The sequence below is a fragment of the Plasmodium coatneyi genome, chromosome 12 (assembly GCF_001680005.1).
Source record: "Plasmodium coatneyi strain Hackeri chromosome 12, complete sequence".
Taxonomy (NCBI): domain Eukaryota; phylum Apicomplexa; class Aconoidasida; order Haemosporida; family Plasmodiidae; genus Plasmodium; species Plasmodium coatneyi.
This window is the reverse complement of record NC_033567.1, coordinates 176,014-194,524: the sequence shown is the minus strand read 5'-3', so window position 1 is coordinate 194,524 and position 18,511 is coordinate 176,014. Positions and strand designations below refer to the sequence as shown.

Genomic DNA, 18,511 nt, shown 5'->3' with positions numbered 1-18,511 from the left:
AAACCCTGAACCCTAAAACCTAAAACCCTAAACCCTGAACCCTAAAACCTAAAACCCTAAACCCAGAACCCTAAACCCTAAACTCTAAACACTAAACGGTAAACCTAAAACCTAAACCCTAAAACCTGAACCTTAAACCCTAAAACCTGAACCTTAAACCCTAAAACCTGAACCCTAAAACCTGAACCCTAAACCCTAAAACCTGAACCCTAAACCCTAAAACCTGAACCCTAAACCCTAAAACCCTAAACCCTGAACTCTAAACCCTAAACCCTGAACTCTAAACCCTAAACTCTAAACACTAAACGGTAAACCTAAACCCTAAACCCTAAAACCTGAACCCTAAACCCTAAAACCTGAACCCTAAACCCTAAAATCTGAACCCTAAAGCCTAAACCCTAAACCTAAACCCTAAACCCTAAACCCTAAAACTAAACCCTAAACCTAAACACTGAAACCTAAACCCTAAACACTGAACCCTAAACCCTAAACCCTAAACACTGAACCCTAAACCCTAAACCCTAAACACTGAACCCTAAACCCTAAACCCTAAACCCTGAACCCAGTAACAGTTTTTGCGTTTTTCACCCTAAAAATAACATAAAAATTGTTATTATTATGCAGGACAAAATTGCAATTAAAGGAAATAAATAATACATACACATATGTTCGTGGAACGGAATGGGGAAATGTAATTTGGGGTTGATTTGTCCTTCTGCATTTTTAATTTTTTTTTTGGTATATATTAATTTTTCAAATAACACAATTTGGAGTTTCTTTTATTGTATTTTGTTGTATGGATTCCCGACCGCGTCCCCTATTTCTATTACATTGTATGGCAACGCTGCGTGTTAAAATTTTAAATTGGAGTTTCCATTCTAGTTGTACATATATATTTTTTTTGGTCTCTGTTAATTAAGAAAAGATGAATGCGTAAAAGTGGCTGACGAATAGAAAAGACAATAATATGAGGCCTACCGCAATTCATACAACTCTTAAAGTAAGGAAGGCAGATAATGCCTGGTACATAGGAATTAGTGCATGTTAACTGACGTAATAAGTGGATGCGGTGAACAGTTCTTTTAGAATTAGAATAGTTCAGATGAAGTTCAATTTTATTCAAACATACACGTGTATTTATGAAGAGAACAAAATGCCCTTTTGCCGTTAGGAAGAAATTCGTGTCTCCCCGAAAATCAGGGAAAACGATGATTGAACGACTATTCATTTAGTACATAACATGTGTTTTCTTTCACCGTTGGAAGGTGTTCCATAATTTTTGTTGCTAAATGTGTTTAATGATACATTTCCCCTCTTTAGGGATCCTTCAAATTCAATTTTACCAAAAAAGGGGTATTTGTCCTTCAATAATTTATGAAATAAAAATGTGGGTATATTAATATTTGTGTGTTCCTTTTTTCTGTGGAGATAATTGTGTGTGTGGTAAAAGGAAACATGCCTCTGATTAGTCACACAAGTAGCAGAAGCTTAGGCTACTTTTACAACTTTGCAATAGATGATTATATCACATATTTCGCATAACATGTGACAATTACAAAATTGGTGAATTCCTTTTTTTAAAATATTAAGGCTTTCATATTTTTCGTTTTTCGTTTTTTCCTTTTTACTTTCTTCCTTTTCTTCCTTTTGCTAATGTGCAACTTTATTCATAATGTATTAAGGTCTTTTTTTTTTTTTTTTTTTTTTTTAAAGAATGAACATAATATGTTGTTCGAACTGGCTTGCGGAAAGAAAAAAAAGGAAGTGTAAGCACATAAATTTCATATTGAAGGTTTTATCTATTTTTAACACGATTCGCGTGGAACTATTATTATAGTGGAACACTTTACCATTATGTAGTACTTCCTTTTTTCCAATCATGTATATTCATGTAACTTTTTTTTCAACTTATACGGGGTACTAAAATTTTGAAGATTTATATCGGCTTGTATAATATTTTAATAACAACAAGTGTTAAAATAACCACCACCTCGCCCCCTTTGTTTTTTTTTTTTTCTCTTTCAATATGAAAATATGAGAATTAACAGAGGAAAGAAGTCAAGGGGCGAAGTTTTGTTACTTTTAGAATAAAAAATTAAAACTGCTTATTTTACTTTAAGTTCTCTATTACGAAAAATTGCACGTCGTCGAAGCTCAATTTATTTAACTGAATCAAAAAAAAAATGAGGTAAATTCCACAGTTCACAGCATTTTACATTTATGCCTACATATGTACGTACATGCGATATTTTTCATGCAATAGAATTATCAGTGGTAGAATAGTCCTAAGGATAAGGGGAAAGGAAGGGGGGTAAAACATGGAATTAATTGAAGCAGTAAGACGGACGGATGCCATTCAATATCATTTAATCTGAAAGGATTTGTAATGAAAAAATTAAAATAAAAATAATTAAACTAAAAAAAAAAAAAAAAAAAAGAAAAAAAAAAAAAAAAGGAGGCCATCAAATTAAATAACGCGACAAAAAGTTTGCGTAAAAAGTAACACATATGAAAAAAATCGTAAAATTCGTCAAAAAGTTCCAATGGTTGCATAAAGGAAAAGAAAGAAACTTGTAGGATGCATAAAAATATTCGAGGATTATGAACATGTAATAAACTCCTTATTTGAAGTTTATTTTATACACATGGGCACTCGGAAAGGATGTTATAAAAACGCGCTAATTGTAACGACAAAATACACGAACTTGATAACTCCCTTAATATTACTCTTGCTAAAGCGGAAGTTTTACCATATTCACGTTAATATTTTATACATAGAATTAATAGTAAATGTAAAACATAGAGAGGTTGCAAAGGAACATGCTCGATGACACCCAAAAAAATTTGACCATTCCTTGTTAGCACGAAAGGTGTGTGTACCATGTTGCAACAACAACAGTAACAGCTTACACACCTTCCATCCTTCAGAATTCACCTAAAGGAATAACCAATTACATATGAACTCATGTTTTTGGCACCAGCAGGGAATTCTGGCAAAAAGTTAAACAATTCGCAGATGATGATGGTGCAATTTTTCGTTACCCCTCCCTGTGTTGGGGTTTATATTATAATGCTTTATTCTTGTACAACTGCCTATATACAATTACTATTGTTTTTTGTATTTAATAAATATACACTAATAAGAGATGGAAAAAAAAAAAAAAAATAGTTAGCTCCCTTTTCAGATCTAAGGTTAAGAAAAATATATTACTGTTCCTTGTTCCCACAGCGACTCTATTATCAACTGCTTGTAAAAAGCGGAAAAAAAAAAACGCGAAACTCACAAAAGGGTGGAATTACCTAGTAATTTTATGTATATTATTAGTTGCTAACATTTATAAATAGAGAAATATGTAAATAAGATTTTAATTTCATCAAATATCTGCGGTTGATTCATATGTAAAGGTCAAGCATGTTTCTAATTTGCATAAAATTTATAATCATAAATATAAAAGAGGGCTTAAACTTTTGGAACCAATTTTTTTTTCTTTTATTTGCGCATCCAACCGGCTTACAAATTTTCTTAACCATGTGCACCATTTGTGTGCTCATGGAATCAAACTCCTTTCTTTTCTTTCTCCTCTGCACACCATACCTAGAACAAAAATCTTCTAACCACGTACATTACGTGTTTGATCATGGAATTCACCATTTTATTTTTTTTCTTCTTTTTTGCACACCATATCTACTATTTGTTTTGGGATATACGCTGGGTTACCGTTGTAATGAGGGGGAAAAAAAAAAGGAGTACTATTGGTGTTGTATAAAAGTGTACACATGAAGTACTTGTTCTAAGAAAAAAAAAAAAAAAAGAGTACTACAGGTGTTGTATAAGGGTGCATGCATAGAGTACCTTGTTCTAATAAAAAAAAAAAGAAAAGAACAACAGGTGTTGTATAAAAGTTTACACATGAAGTACTTGTTCTATGAAAAAAAAAAAAAAAAAAAAAAGGTTTTTAAAAATAGCAATAAAAAATTGCCAACCACGTTGCCACAACATTTTTTATGTTTATCCCCTGCATGTAGGTTATTATAATTTAGGTATACGCGATTTCCGTATATATATTTGTTTAAATTTTTTCTTTTCCGCACATATGTTTCGTTAGATGTGTAGAACCCACAGCTACATAAAGTTCGTATACCCCTTTCTGTGCTTTGTATTATATAATCACGTACACACTTATTTTTAAATAATATGGAAGGGAAAAAAAAAAAGCGTTTCTTATTTTTCCTCCCAGTTTTATTATTATCACACGAGGTACTAAAAAAAGGGGCAATTTTTCCATCAGACTAATACATTATCTTGTACATTTAATTGCCCTGAAAAAACAACAAAAAAAAGAGGACCATTTAATTCTACTAAAAGTGGGGGCAAATTCAAAAAAGCTAAAAATCGTGTGATGCGTGTAATTTGTTCTCTTTATTTTTCTTTTAGGTGAATAATGTATTATTAGAACGAATGAATGGAACCCTTCCACTGAAATACGAAAATGAGTACGTGCAAGGTGAAAATGGCCGTATTTTAGCTACAGGACATTACTGTATGGAGGAAGATCACATACAACCATGGTTAGAAGGAACTGATGAAAGCAGAATAGGAAGAGTGCAGCAAAATGTAAAATATGAATATGGCGTAACGGAACTAAAAATAAAGGATGCACAAATAAATGGAAAAAGAACTAACCGCATTTTGAAGGAATCCACTTACGATGCACAAAACTTCATGGACAACAATGACATAGGGAAAAATGGTATACAGGACGGGAAAGGATCTGAGAAAGTAGCAGGTGGGAAGAGTTTTATTAAATTATTGGGCAAAAATAATAGAGAAGGATTGGTGATGTTGGCTGATACTGGTAACAGTATGTCAAAAGAACAGATGCTGGAAATAAAAATGAGAACCGAAGAAATCAAGAAAAAGGCAAAGGTGGAAAGCAAGTGTCCTGGATTTGAGGAAAAACTTCAGAAGGAAAGTAATACCGTAAACGGAGATAACCTTTTAGCGACCTTAATAAGGCAATGGGCGGATGACCAAGGATCGTGCAATAAGGTAAAGTACAGTGTGAATAAATTGTAAGGGGAAGAGGAGGCTATGATGAATGTATATAGAACTACATACTTGTAGAACAATTTATGAGGAAAAATAAATTCAAAATTCGTGTGTGTTTCCATGTGTCTATCATTCTCTTCTTTATCACCTTGTAGGAAGGAATATGGGAATATATACAGAAAATATTTATCGATATGGTTGATACATTTAGGTTTACAGGGGATCCGGTGAAAATGATTTGTGCTGATGTAAAAGGTACAAGTAGGGGAGGCCTTTTAGGAAGAAAGAAGGAATACTGTAAAGCTATGTTAAAAATATTCCTCTACATAAATGGGTTAACACAGAATATAACACTTAGGGAAACAAATACGGATAGAATAAAAGGGGTAGGGGCCTATTTAACATGTTTAGTTGGCAATGTAACTTTAATAGACTTATATGGAGAACACTGCTGGTTTGAAGAAATCGTGGAATATATATCAAAGGCAATGGGGCCACACCTAAAACAGAAAAAAATTCCAGATAATAGTGGAATATGTAAGAGTATTGACTTTGGGAAAACAAAGATTGGTACACAGTTAGTTGGTGTAAAAATAAAAGAATGGATTGAGGACAGGAGGGTGAAAGATGGTAATAATAATGGGATTAATAGATACAAGGACCTTATGGAAAGTACGAGGCGTGAGAATGATTGTAAAGAACATGAAGATAAGGGAAGTAGTAAAAGTAATGGAGGATGGTTAAATGTACAAGATATAATGAAAATAAAAGAAACAATTAAAAAAGGGGAATATGTCACCAGGACAGAAGCAGACAAAATAGTGGAAGCAATAGATACAAGTGGGGGAGATGATAAAATATTAAAGGAACTGGGAGAAAAGGTTGACGCGAAAATAGAAGAGGAGAAGCAACGAATCCCAGCCCAAGTCCCAGTACCAGAAGCTGTACCACGTCCACAACCAGTATCACCATCATCGGAAACAGGTAAGAAAGATAAGGAAGAACATGATATGGGTTGCATTGATGATAGCACAATTGGCCAGGAATCTACGGCGAAGTTTGGACATGCCGGGGGCACTGTTATATTGAAGGGTCAGCACGTTATAGATGGGCAGATTCCTTGTTCTGTTCTTAAGAAACTCCTAGAAGAACAATCTACCGAGAAATCTACTTCTTTTACTTCAGGTGAAATACAGACAAAGAAGGTAGATGCTCCCACCAGGAGCACTTCAGATTCCCAAACTCCAAGCACAGAAGCAGACACTCAGGAACCTGCACCTTCCACTTCTAGTTCTGCTCCTGGCTCAGATGGTCAAGGTCTGGGTGGAGGTAGTGCTGATGGTGTTACCCAAACAACTACAAAGGATGTTGGTGTTACTCCTGTTGCTAGCGGTGAAGCTGGTGTTTCTGGCTCTGGTCCCTCTGCTCTCGCTGAAAAGGATGATAAAGTTCATAATGGCACTGATACTGAACATAGGGAAGATGGTGAAGAAGTTGATCCGGAAAAAATTGAAGAAGGGAAAGATGCACAGGACATATATCATAGCTTACAGGAGTCACTTAATCCACATACTGATGAAGGAGAAAGTTTGGGACAAACTCATACAGAGAAGGATGCAGAAGCATCAGGAGCTGGTACTCTCACGCCTGGACAAGATGTTGGTGTTACTCTTGGTGATGGCGGTTCTGCTGATGTTAAACCTTTTGAAGGTCCTGCTACGACTGAAAATGGTGGTGCTCATGGTGACCCTGCGGAAGGTTCTATACCGAGTCTGCCGAATGATCCATCAGTCCTTGCTGGAGGAGAAGGAGAATCTGATGTTAAAAAAGAGGAAAGTGAAAAAAGCAAGGCTAACCTGGACGGAGAAAGTGGTTACACTACCGAACAGGGAACTCTTACCATTACTGAAACTCAACCTGAACAATTTGTTGGTGTTTCTCCTCATGTTGGTGGTGTTGATGGACCTGACAGTAACCATAGTGAAGGTCCTACTCCGTTGAGTAAAACTGAAAGTTTGGAATCAAACGGAAGTGTACATGAAACTACTAATGATACAACTCACAGTTTAGAAAATACGAATGGAGATAGAGAAAAAGATTTGAAGGAGCATGATTTTAACAATAGTAATATGCAGAATGGTGGGCACAATTCTAATCAAACTGCACATGTAGATGATCACCACAGGGGTAGCATCAGGGAAGATGAAGCAGAAAGGGGAGTGCATATGAATCAGGATAATTTTATGAAAAATCCAAATAGGTACCAATTATATAGCCATAATAATTGGATCCATGATAAATTAGATATAAATCAATACAAAAACAGAGATGTTAATGCAGCAAGGGAAGAAATTATCCGTATGTCTAAAGCACACAAGTGCAATAATAGTGTTTCTTTAAATTACTGTAACTCTATAGAAGACAAAATGTCATCGAACACTTGTTCTAAAGAGGATAGTAAAAATTTATGTTGTTCAATATCGGATTTTTGCTTGAAGTATTTTAAGTTTGATTCTAATGATTACCATAATTGCATGAAAAAGGAATTTGAAGATCCATCATACAAATGCTTTACAAAAGGGAGCTTTACAAGTATGCAGGAAAAGATGATGAATAGAGAAAGATGTTATGTAAATTAAAAAGAAATTCATTTTAAGAATGCTATAAAAACTTTTTTAACCAATATTCTTTTTTCAGACAAGGCTTATTTTGCCGCCGGGGGAGCGTTTCTGATACTACTGCTGTTAATGGCCGCACAAAATATGAACAATTATGAGTAAATATAATATAAAATAAAAATTAGAATAAAAGATAGAATAACAACTATAAGAGAAAATAAAATAAGAAATGCTTTTAGTGCACAATTAATTCTATGTATTCCATGTGTGAAGTTTTGAGGAGAGTAAAAATGTGCAATCATTACACGCATGTATATATACATATATACGTGTATGTACATATATATAATAAATGTGCACTTCCTTGTTCGTACAGTCCTGAAGAAGAAGCTTCATTTAATGATTACGAAGAATTCTCTGATAATATTCATAGAATCCCCCTGATGCCTGACGGTAATTCAAATTTCAAAAAAAAAAAATTCTACATAAAAAGAAATATCACATCATTCTGCTTTATTCTTTTTATTTCTTTTTTAGATATTGAACAAGTGCAAACGTTAACCCCCATGGATTATTCATGATAATAATTTTATAAATAAAGGCAATTCTGATTGTAGTGCTGATGCAATGCAGATATTTTGCTTGATGTAGTAAATGAGAAAATATATGAAGCTTTATGCATGAATGATTTGCAAGCACTATGATAATTATTTGCACTGTGTGTCTTAATTTAAATATCAAAATTAGAATTAATTGTTTGTATTTGTAGCAAGTGAATACAAGTATATTTCCTTTTATTGGCTTGTAGGATGTAGTCCTTTTGCCAATAGAGCAAAAATTCGTTTAAGTGGAATGTACATTTTCTTTTCTTTTTTTTTTCAACTTTTTATTTTTATATTAACCAAAAAAAAAAAAAAAAATACGACTTTTATTAATTTCAACAATACATATTAAAATATGAAAGAAGAAAAAAAAAATAGAACATAACACATTTGGAATGAAAATAATCTTACTAATGCATGTGACAGAGAGGATTGCCGTGAAAAATGAATTATCATACTGAAGAAAAAAAAAAAATTACACGTGAAAGTGTACCGGCATACACATGTGTACTCCGAATCTTTTATATATAGTAAGTATTCTTAAGAATATAATATAATTCATTCAATAAAATTCGTTCTTTTAAAATAACTTCTGCTCTTTGCGCAATTATAATAAATTCCTTTATAAGAAATACATTTTGCGTAACCAAATCAATGTATAAGGTGGATTATTAAATAATCAGAAATTGGTTCATAATTGCACATTTTTTTCCGCTATCCTTTTAATATATAATGCTTAAATTACATCTATTTCACATTTAAATGTTTCGAAAATTTTCAAATAATAATTAACTATATTTTATTATGAATGATAAAAAACAAAATTCATTCACATATTCTTTCATGAAATAATTAATTTTATCATTTTAACTACAAGATCTTTAGTTCGCTCATACTCCTTTTACGGATATAATTTATTCTTACACTTTTTTAAAATCGCATCATATGAAAAGTATAAAAGGAAAAACCTTTACTCTTATTTTTTACACATGTGTTAGTGTAAAATAACGACTATATTTTATAATTTTTAAAATGGAATATTAAGAAATGGAAAATTTTTTAATATCTTTTTAATTATAGAATATTCTATATGAAAAAATCTGTGCACACATCTAATAGAATTTACAAAATACCATATTGTTATAAAATGAACAGCAGTATCAGAAGAAATTTCATCATTAAATTTATTACATTTATTCTCTTTACTTGGATATATCAGAAATATGACAATGAAGTATTATAATAATATTCTATATGGTTCATATTTCTCATGTAGAATATTTTCTGTGAGAACAGTATTTTCCTTTTTTTGTGTAAGAGCATTTTTCCCTATAAGAAATAAGTGAATATGTGTATAATATTTTTGTATTTAGGTTTCATTTAGCAAGGGCTTGAAGAATATCTATAATGGCGGCAAGGATTCCTCGTATATTGCAGAATATAGGTTACTGTCAGAACAGGATTTAGGGACAAGATTATACGACAATGAATTAGAGGAGTATTCATTAAATGACAGAGATGATGGAAAATTAAGAACTCGTAGTTATGGTTCCACCGCATATGATGAGTTTCAAGAAAGTTGCTCAAATGATTTGATAATTTATAGAAAAAACTTTAAGCGTAAATGTCCCAGAAGGACAGGTTTAAGAAGATTGTATTCTAATTTTAAAAGGAGAATATTTGAAATGGTTGATGGAATAGGTGATGAGAAAATAGGTAGTCGTAGATATAACATAAAATTAGTAAAAAGTATACTTAGAACATGGGGTAAACGAAAGGTTATAGGAGTGTGTTTAATTCCATTGATTGGAATTTTACCATTTATAGTTAAGACCGGGTTGGCTTCTAATTTAGGTACAATCTCGTTCTTCACATATGGCATTTTGTTCATAATATTCTCGTACATATTTATATTTTCGATCATTTATACCATGATAAATGTTATAAGAATGTTACGGATGAGAAGACGGTGCAGGAGAATTATATTTTAGGGATTGCTGTTTTCTGTGGAAAGGTATACTTCCTGCTTAAGGAGTATTTGTAATATAAGCAACAGTACATTAACATAGAATGTATATAATAACAATAGAGTAAATACGATTATGTCTTTATATTTTAGATATGGAAAAGCAATTTTATGTACATTCAGATATTTGTACTTTCCCATTTCATAATCCTTCTCTTTGTAATGCACAATCAATTTTCATGTGCGAATTCATGTCTTCTCTCATTATATATAGTATTTTTAAATTCATATGGATCATTTACTAATGATTCCATAATGGTGCAAAAGTGTATTCTTCACCATTAGCAGAAGAAATGGGTTACAGGATTCAACTTGTAATAAGAGTACGTCTTTCATAAAACAGGTTCATATATGTATAGTTCATATATTTATATAGTCTGAATGGGACAATGAATTTTTACGCTTGGAATATATATATCATTCTCCTATTCTTATTTTCCTAATAAATGGTTAGTACTCCTTTGTGCCACGAAAATCTACATTGAACTCGGGTTCAGTAATATATGCTGAACTCTAAAGCTAATAAATACTTTTATGATTTTAACCTTTCTATTCTTTTTATTAAAAATGTATAGTAATATAATATTAATCCCTATTATGAACTGAATTTATATGTATACATAAATCTATTTTGATCCATATTTTTAATTTTAATAAACAACACATACAAATAAGTTTAATAGAAATATATTGTTGAATATTTACTAATGACAGTTGCAAAGAGCGGAAACATTTCATTTAATAAACATTTTAAAGTTTTACCTATAGTACATTGTTTAACGTTAAACAAGGGAAAAATTTAGGAAACTTATGAATACTTCTAAAGAAAGGAATTACTTTAATAGAACATTATATTATACGTTAACGCGAATTTCAGTAGTACACATAACTTTTTGGAACGTTAAAAACAACTTCGTATTTATATGTCTTACGAACCATAATGTTCCGCCCGTTTTTAATTTATGGAACGAATGAAAGCTCGAAATGGATTATGAATTGGGTGGACTGTCCCCCAACATGAAGATGGAATAAAATTCATTCCGGAAAAAGAATAAATGACGTTCTTCAGTAAGAATGAGACATATTTTTACACATTTCAGAAGACAACCTCAGCTATGCACGCGTATAAAGGAAATGGAAAATTCTGATCATTATAGCATAATTGGTGTTATTGGCTAAGTAGGTCTGCTCCACAATATGGGTGCTATTTCTCTTAAAATTAATACACTCAGGATTACACAATGCCTCTTCTTCTATATGTATGTAATTATATATATACACATAAATTAATTTTTATTAAAAATGTTTTTGCTAGGAAATAAGAATTATTTATTAGCTTGCATAAATAAACCCTGAACCTGAAACCCTAAATCTAAGCATAAATCCATAACTATGAATAAAATATTTCGTACACATTTTATCTATATAAGAAGCATATGTGTGTAACAATGTTGGCATTTAACTTTTCATTTGAATTATTGCTTATAATGTACACTTCCTAATTTTTATAAATAATCGCAAAAATATCGTTCCCCTTGTATATCTGCTGTCGTGCCATATAATTGGCAATTGTGAAATGCGTCTTCCTTACATATTTTCCATTAATTCAAAACATACCCACACCCGATGTATTCCAAAGTGTGAATAATTATTGAATATTGAATTCAGAAAAAGTTTAAATTCATATATAGTGATCATTAAAGTTTGTAATTATTAGCAATAAAACCTATTTAAAATTATATGACAGGGAAAATTTTTCGCGGACGAAGACAAAAACAAAAGCAACGTAACAAGTGCAACTTCATATCATGCAAAAGGATGAAGTAACTTATTCAATATAGTTAGGGGTGGGGGGGTGCGCTACTTAAAAAAACATTTTTAAATTGTCACACATTTGCAAACTAAGGAAAAATAATAATTTTAAGCAAATATGTGATATGTATTAAATATCACCAGAAACAATGAGAATTATAAGCTAATATTCTCATGTGTACACTTATAACACATGTAATATTAATAAACAGAAATCAAATTACAATGATTACATATTATTCTGACAAAATAAGTGCGAATAACAAATATAAAAAATTAAAAAAAAAAAAAAAATTAGTGAATAAAAGTTAAATATATTTTAACGCATTATATTAATGTTTTAAGCAAACCGCTCCGTTAGGATATGCATTTTGTTCTTCATTTATGTATTCCATTTTAGATAGAAATTTCCTATACCACTTTCTCCTCCTTTTTCCTTTTCTGGACATCTTGAATTCATTATATTTCCTCTTCAAATTTTTCATAAACTTCCTTCTATATCTGTGGAACCATTCCATCTTGCCTTTTTCATCTAGATATAAGAATATAATATAAATAAGGACTGCAACTCCAAGAGCTATTAATGATGGGAACATTATTTGCAATACACCGTATAATGTACCATATGAAGTAGCTACAGCAGCACCCTCCAATGCGGCTTCAGTAACGGTAGATACGGTACTTGCTACCGCCTTTCCTGTGCATTCTGCAGCAGAAATAAAAGGATGAAAAAGAGAAGACACCCCAAACAAAGTGGTCCATGCTTCACTTGCTGCATCAACCAAGCACAGTCCAAAGTTACGTGCAATTGCAGGCGCTTCCTGTACAACAGCATCTACAGTTGCCTTAACACCTACAGCAGTAGAGTCTAAATAAACATCTATGGGCGCTACATGAATATATCCTATTGTTAAACCTATTATAGCTCCTATAGCAAGTGTTGGTACTAATCCATAAATAGCCAATTTCTTTAAAAGTCCAGCTCTTCTTTTTTTTCTACTAGGTTCTTTTATAGGGTTCGCAAGAATACTTTCAAAAAGAATTTCTTCTTTTGTTCGGTATAACGGATCGTTGACGTCCACATCAATTACATGGGACACAGGTAATTCTTTTAATATTTCCAACTCTTTCTTTGGGGCAACATTTTTCATAATTGCTTCAATCATCCATGTTTTTTTTTTAATTACCGGTTTTCCCTTTTTCTTTTTTTTTTTTTCTAAATGTACATCTACCTTGAATTTTTTCTTCTTAGCGACCGCTTTTTCTTCTTCTTCCACATTTTTATCATCATCTTTACTTTTAGAATCGAGGGTGTCGTCTATAAGTTCATTTTTTTTATTCCTTTCACACATGTGCGTGCTTATAATAGCAGTTTTCTTTTTTTTCTTTTTACTCGTTATTATTTCATATGTTTGCTTTTTTTTACTCATATGTATTTCTATAGTCCATTTTTTCTTTTTTGTGATTTGCTCGATTTTTTTTTTTTTGTCAGTTTTATTTGCGAAATTTCTCTTTGTTAATTTGTCGTCTTTTGAGGTGTTTCCTTCCACATGGATCACTTTTTCTAAGGAATCGTTCTTTGGTAATTTGTCGCTTTTTGGGGTGATTCCTTCCACAGGAGTCACTTTTCCTAAAGAATCATTCTTTGGTACCTTGTCTTTTAGGGTGATTCCTCCTACATGAATCACTTTTTCCAAAGAATGGCTCTTTGGTACTTTGTCTTTTGGGGTAATTTCCACAGGAACTTTTTCCAAGGGAGACTTCTTTTTTGGTGGTAATTTGTCGTCTTTTGGGGTGATGTCCACAGGAAGTTTTCCTGAAGAATCATTCTTTGGTAATTTGTCGTCTTTTGGAGTGATTTCCACAGGAACTTTTTCTAGTGAATCCCTCTTTGGTGTCGGTTTCCTAATATCCTCTTTAATATGGATTTTTTTTATTAACTCATTTTTTTGTAATATTTCCCTTCTGTCTATAGCAGGATTTTCATCTATGGAGTCTTCATATTTTGGGAGAAAAATGGTATGACCTCTTTTCAGATTACTTGTCCCTATCAAATGGTCCTTTTTCAAGAGCCTCTTTTCCAACAGGTCATTCTCTTTCTCCAAATCGGCCTCCTTCAAAAACGTCCTTTTTCTGAGAAGCTCATTCTCATGAACAAAATCGGCCTCCCTCAAAACCTTCTTTTTTAACAGTTCATTCTTTTTTACCAAATCTGCTTTTTGCGACACATTTCTTTTATAGTGTTCATCTTTTTTTGTCCTCCGGGAACGGTCTAACTCCAGAGATAAATTTTCTTTCCTTTTCAAATTCGTCCTTCTTATAAATGCATCACTATTGAAAGGTTCCCTTCTAGGGAATTCGTTCCGATTTTTGAGCGAATGCACATTTTGCAATAAATGGTGGTCAGGGTATCGCGCGTCCACATTGATTACGGAATCAAAAGGCCGCTGTGAAAAATAATACGCATCCACGTTCGGAGGAGTAGGACGAATGATGTGGTAATTACTTACTTTACTTTGTGATGTTGCGTTATTATCTGCATTAGTGATATTATGTAATACATCCACCAGCAACACTTTTAAATCATGTAATTGCGATTCTGTGATAGGTTCGTCACTCAGCAAAACCCCTTTTAATTCTTTTAATTTCGATTCATCCATTAATTTTCTGGATACGATGAATCTTCCAAATATATTTAACAAAGGCAAATAGGCCAATCTCTTACTAAACTTATTTTTATTTATTACACTTAAAATGTATTCGGTGTTTAATTCATTTCCTAACAAAATGTCTTCTAATTCTTTTAGCATTAATTTTCGTATAGATGGATTGCTTAAAAAATTTTCCTTCAATACTTTGAAAACGCTCCTTTTCTTTTTTCCTATTATTTCCCTATCGGATAAGACCTGCTTCACTTCCTTTAATTTGGATTCTGTTATTAATTTATTATTTAGCAAAGCTTGTTCTAATTTTTTTAATTTTGCTTCAATTATTTGTGGTCTGATTAATAATGTTTCTTTTATTTCATTTAACAAGGACATTATTCGACTCTGTTTCCCCCCGCCTCCGTTCGATGCGTCTATGGACGGTGGTGGTTGCAATCCCTGTTGTATCTGCTGTTGTTGTGGTGGTGGTGGTGGCCACGGTGGTGTAGATGGTGTTGGTGGTTCTGACGATGGTTGCAGTCCCTGTTGTGTCTGCTGTTGTGGTGGATGTTCCGTTTCTTGTTGTGGTGGGTTGGGTGTGTTCGATGGTCGTCCTTCTGATGGTGGTGACCAAGGTGGTGTAGGTGGTTCCGGCGGTGGTGTGTTTGGTGGGTTGTATGGTTCATGTTGTTGTGGTGGTGCTTGTGTTGGATGTGTGTTTGGTGCTTGATGTGATTGTTGTTGTTGTAATTTTTTCCCCTCTAAGCCATTTGTTCTGACATCTTCCCTTACACTGCTCCCACTGTATAAGTGCACATTTTGCAATTTTGTAGAGTTGTCCAACAATCCATTGGCTTGAATTTTGTGGACGAGCGTACTCTGCACCGGCATGCCTTTTACAGAGTTTTGCTGATTGGCATACTCTGGGTCTGAATAACTTGGAGCAGCACACTTTAGACCATCGTTCTGTTGATTAAATTGTGTGGAATAGGGTAGGTTATTCTGCAAAGACGCATATGGCGCCTGCAGGGATGCTCCACATTTGCTGTTCAAGACATGATGATTTATTCTGTTTTCCGTACATATAGGGGAAGAGGTACTCTACAAAAAGAATCAGGTTAGGAAATAATGGGTAGGTTTATTATGTGGCCAATATACCCTCCTTTTCTGTGCATAGAATAGACGAAATTATGTCCATATATATAGGAAGGCAAAATATATATGTCCTTATATATATCTATATGTGTGCATATATGTATATATATGTAATCTTCTTTTTAGGCCTTACATTATAAGGATTTAGGACTACACATAATAATAGTGTACATATGAAAGTTTTAGGAACAAAATGGGACATATTTTCCTCCACCCCTTTTTTGCTTTTTGGTGTATGTTATGTGCGATTTTTTTCAAGTAGTCATCCTTTTTAATATGTATCTACCGTTGTTCTTTTTACCTAGTAGTAGCATATTTCATAGTAATGTCAAATGATATGTACGCCCTTCCTCGCTCCTTGCTCCATATACTTCCATATTTATAAAAGAATCAAATGTTTCTTCGGGGGAAGGAGGTCAATATTTTCATGGGAGAGAAAACATGATTACGTGGGACCACTTCTTTTATGTGTACAATGTATATATTTTTTGTAAACAGGTGCAAGTGTACTTCGTTTTCTCTATTCATATTTCTATTGCACACTCATAGGACCTAATAATTGTAATATGTATAAATATGCAAGTTTTTTTTTTTTCATGAATTATTTGACCTTTCGCTTGAATATTTATCGGTCGCACACATATATACATATGTGTATACATTTACAAACTGAATTTTATATATGAAAAAACAAAAAAACAGAAGAAACAGAGAAAAAAAAAGAAAGGAAAACTTTTATGAAGAAATCGAACTGTATATTATTAAAATGAATTAAAGAATTATTAACACATCATGGAATACAATATTACGTGCGAAGTTTTCTTTTGAGCAGTGTAAATTTTTTTTTTTTTTTTTTTTTTTTCTTTTGGATTTTTACACTATATATATATCGCAAATTTTTTTGCTATGAAAAAGAAGAAAGAAAAATTCAGCCATTCTAGCGGAGCCTGGAGCTTAGATATTATTTATGAAATTTAATATAATATTTATTGAGCACATTACAGTGGAGAGGAGCTCACATATATAGCACACTTTTTTTGTTCTATATGTGTGCCCTTTTCATTTTTTTACCATTAAACATAATAATACATGAAGTTTCTTCGTTAATTTTTTATTTTTAATTATAGAAAGGTGAAAAGATGTGAAAGGCGGTAAAGACCTATCGAACAGGAAACACTGTTATCTCAGTATTCTTGCATAAATTACTTTTCTCCTGGGGATACTTTTTCTAACACTATGTACAGCTTTTTATATACACTATTCACATGAAAAAAGTGTAGCTGAGAGAACGGAAGAATGTGTGTATACTTCTTTACATATGTATAAAGTGCTTTGGGGGGGATCACGGACCTTAGTTTTATCATGACAAAATAGTAGAGCGTAGTGCATAAGCTAGAATGTGTACCTCATGATACATAAGTGAACCCACCTGTACGTATGTGTGCCCCCACAAGGAGTACTTTGTCATTTCGCCCGTGCTGAGTGCGCATTTAATTCTTCCGATTTTTCAGAAATACATATATGGTTGGCTTATCGCATATCATATTATTTCTTATTGCAGGGTATATACCGAATCAGCCTTCATTCTGTTACTACACCTATGGGTTCATGCATGAATGAGAACTTCCAATATGTAAAAAGTAATAGTTATATATAAAAAGGAAAAATGGCGTAGAATAAGATTACCACTCTTAAAGTTTTCATCCTTTATGAGCACATTATTATATAACGTCATAATACCATAGAATAGAAGTAAATATATATACACATGGACCAGCTACGGAGCAGAATTATAATGAACGAAAAGATCATAGGGTGTTAATTAAAGAGAAAATTTGCAGTTACTATACTGTTATTCGGGCGAAAATCTTTTGGGTGACTGTTCACTTTTCAAAATTATTGAGAAATATGACTATCTCGTACAACGTGCTTCTGTTGCTATATGTACTATAACTATAATATAATTATTATGCTCCTTATAGTATATACAACTAAAATGAAAATTGATCACCAATCCCACACCCCTAAATCCTACACCCTCAAACCTACAACCTCAAACCTACACCATAAACCGTAAACCCTAAACCTCAAACCTACACACTGTTCTACACCCGAAATCCAACTCCTACACTTTGAACCCCTCTTTTTCGGATGTTTCTGTCATTTCTGGACATTTGGTAAAGTATGTAATCGAAGGTGGTAACCTTCATTTTCGGGGTGTTTTTATCATTTTGGATATTTTGATGTAAAGTATGTACATTGAGGTGGTTAACCTCATTTTCAGGTGTTTGTCATTTTTTGGGACATTTTTAGTGTAAAGTATATGTAATCTTTTATAGGTTGTGCAACACCCAGGCATTTTTTTTTTAGGATGTGTTTGTCATTTCTTTCGGGACATTGCAACTAGAATTTCCATCCACTTTATTTGTGCGCAACTTCTGCATGATCTTATTTTCTAGCGAGGAATTCTCAGTATAATTCCGTGTTAGTTGTAATGAGTACACAAATGTGCGCGAGCAAAAAAGGGACCCCATGAGGAATTCCTAAAGTGTAACTATGAATTTCCATAACGCGAATTACACCGACATGCGCGTAGGAATATA

At 32.7% G+C, this 18,511-nt stretch overlaps 3 protein-coding genes across 3 annotated transcripts; 2 read left to right on the top strand and 1 right to left on the bottom strand.

Annotated features, from left to right (window-relative positions):
- Positions 1–4,435: 4,435 nt before the first annotated feature.
- On the top strand, positions 4,436–7,830 carry PCOAH_00037300 (Duffy binding protein; the record flags this gene model as incomplete). Its single annotated transcript, XM_020060521.1, has 3 exons — positions 4,436–5,050; positions 5,206–7,642; positions 7,748–7,830. Coding segments are annotated over 3 exons (3,135 nt in total), but the record flags the coding sequence as incomplete, so codon positions are not given.
- Positions 7,831–9,417: 1,587 nt separating this feature from the next.
- PCOAH_00037290 (Variable surface protein Vir10-like protein) lies at positions 9,418–10,261 on the top strand (the record flags this gene model as incomplete). Its single annotated transcript, XM_020060520.1, has 2 exons — positions 9,418–9,504; positions 9,644–10,261. 2 exons carry the CDS (start codon positions 9,418–9,420, stop codon positions 10,259–10,261), a joined length of 705 nt encoding a protein of 234 aa, XP_019917094.1.
- A 2,179-nt stretch (positions 10,262–12,440) lies between these two features.
- Positions 12,441–16,110, bottom strand: PCOAH_00037280 (Uncharacterized protein; the record flags this gene model as incomplete). The annotated part of the gene is made up of 3 exons (XM_020060519.1): positions 12,441–15,221; positions 15,546–15,854; positions 16,042–16,110. The coding sequence occupies 3 exons, from the start codon at positions 16,108–16,110 to the stop codon at positions 12,441–12,443; spliced, it is 3,159 nt and encodes a 1,052-aa protein (XP_019916808.1).
- Between the last annotated feature and the right edge of the window lie 2,401 nt (positions 16,111–18,511).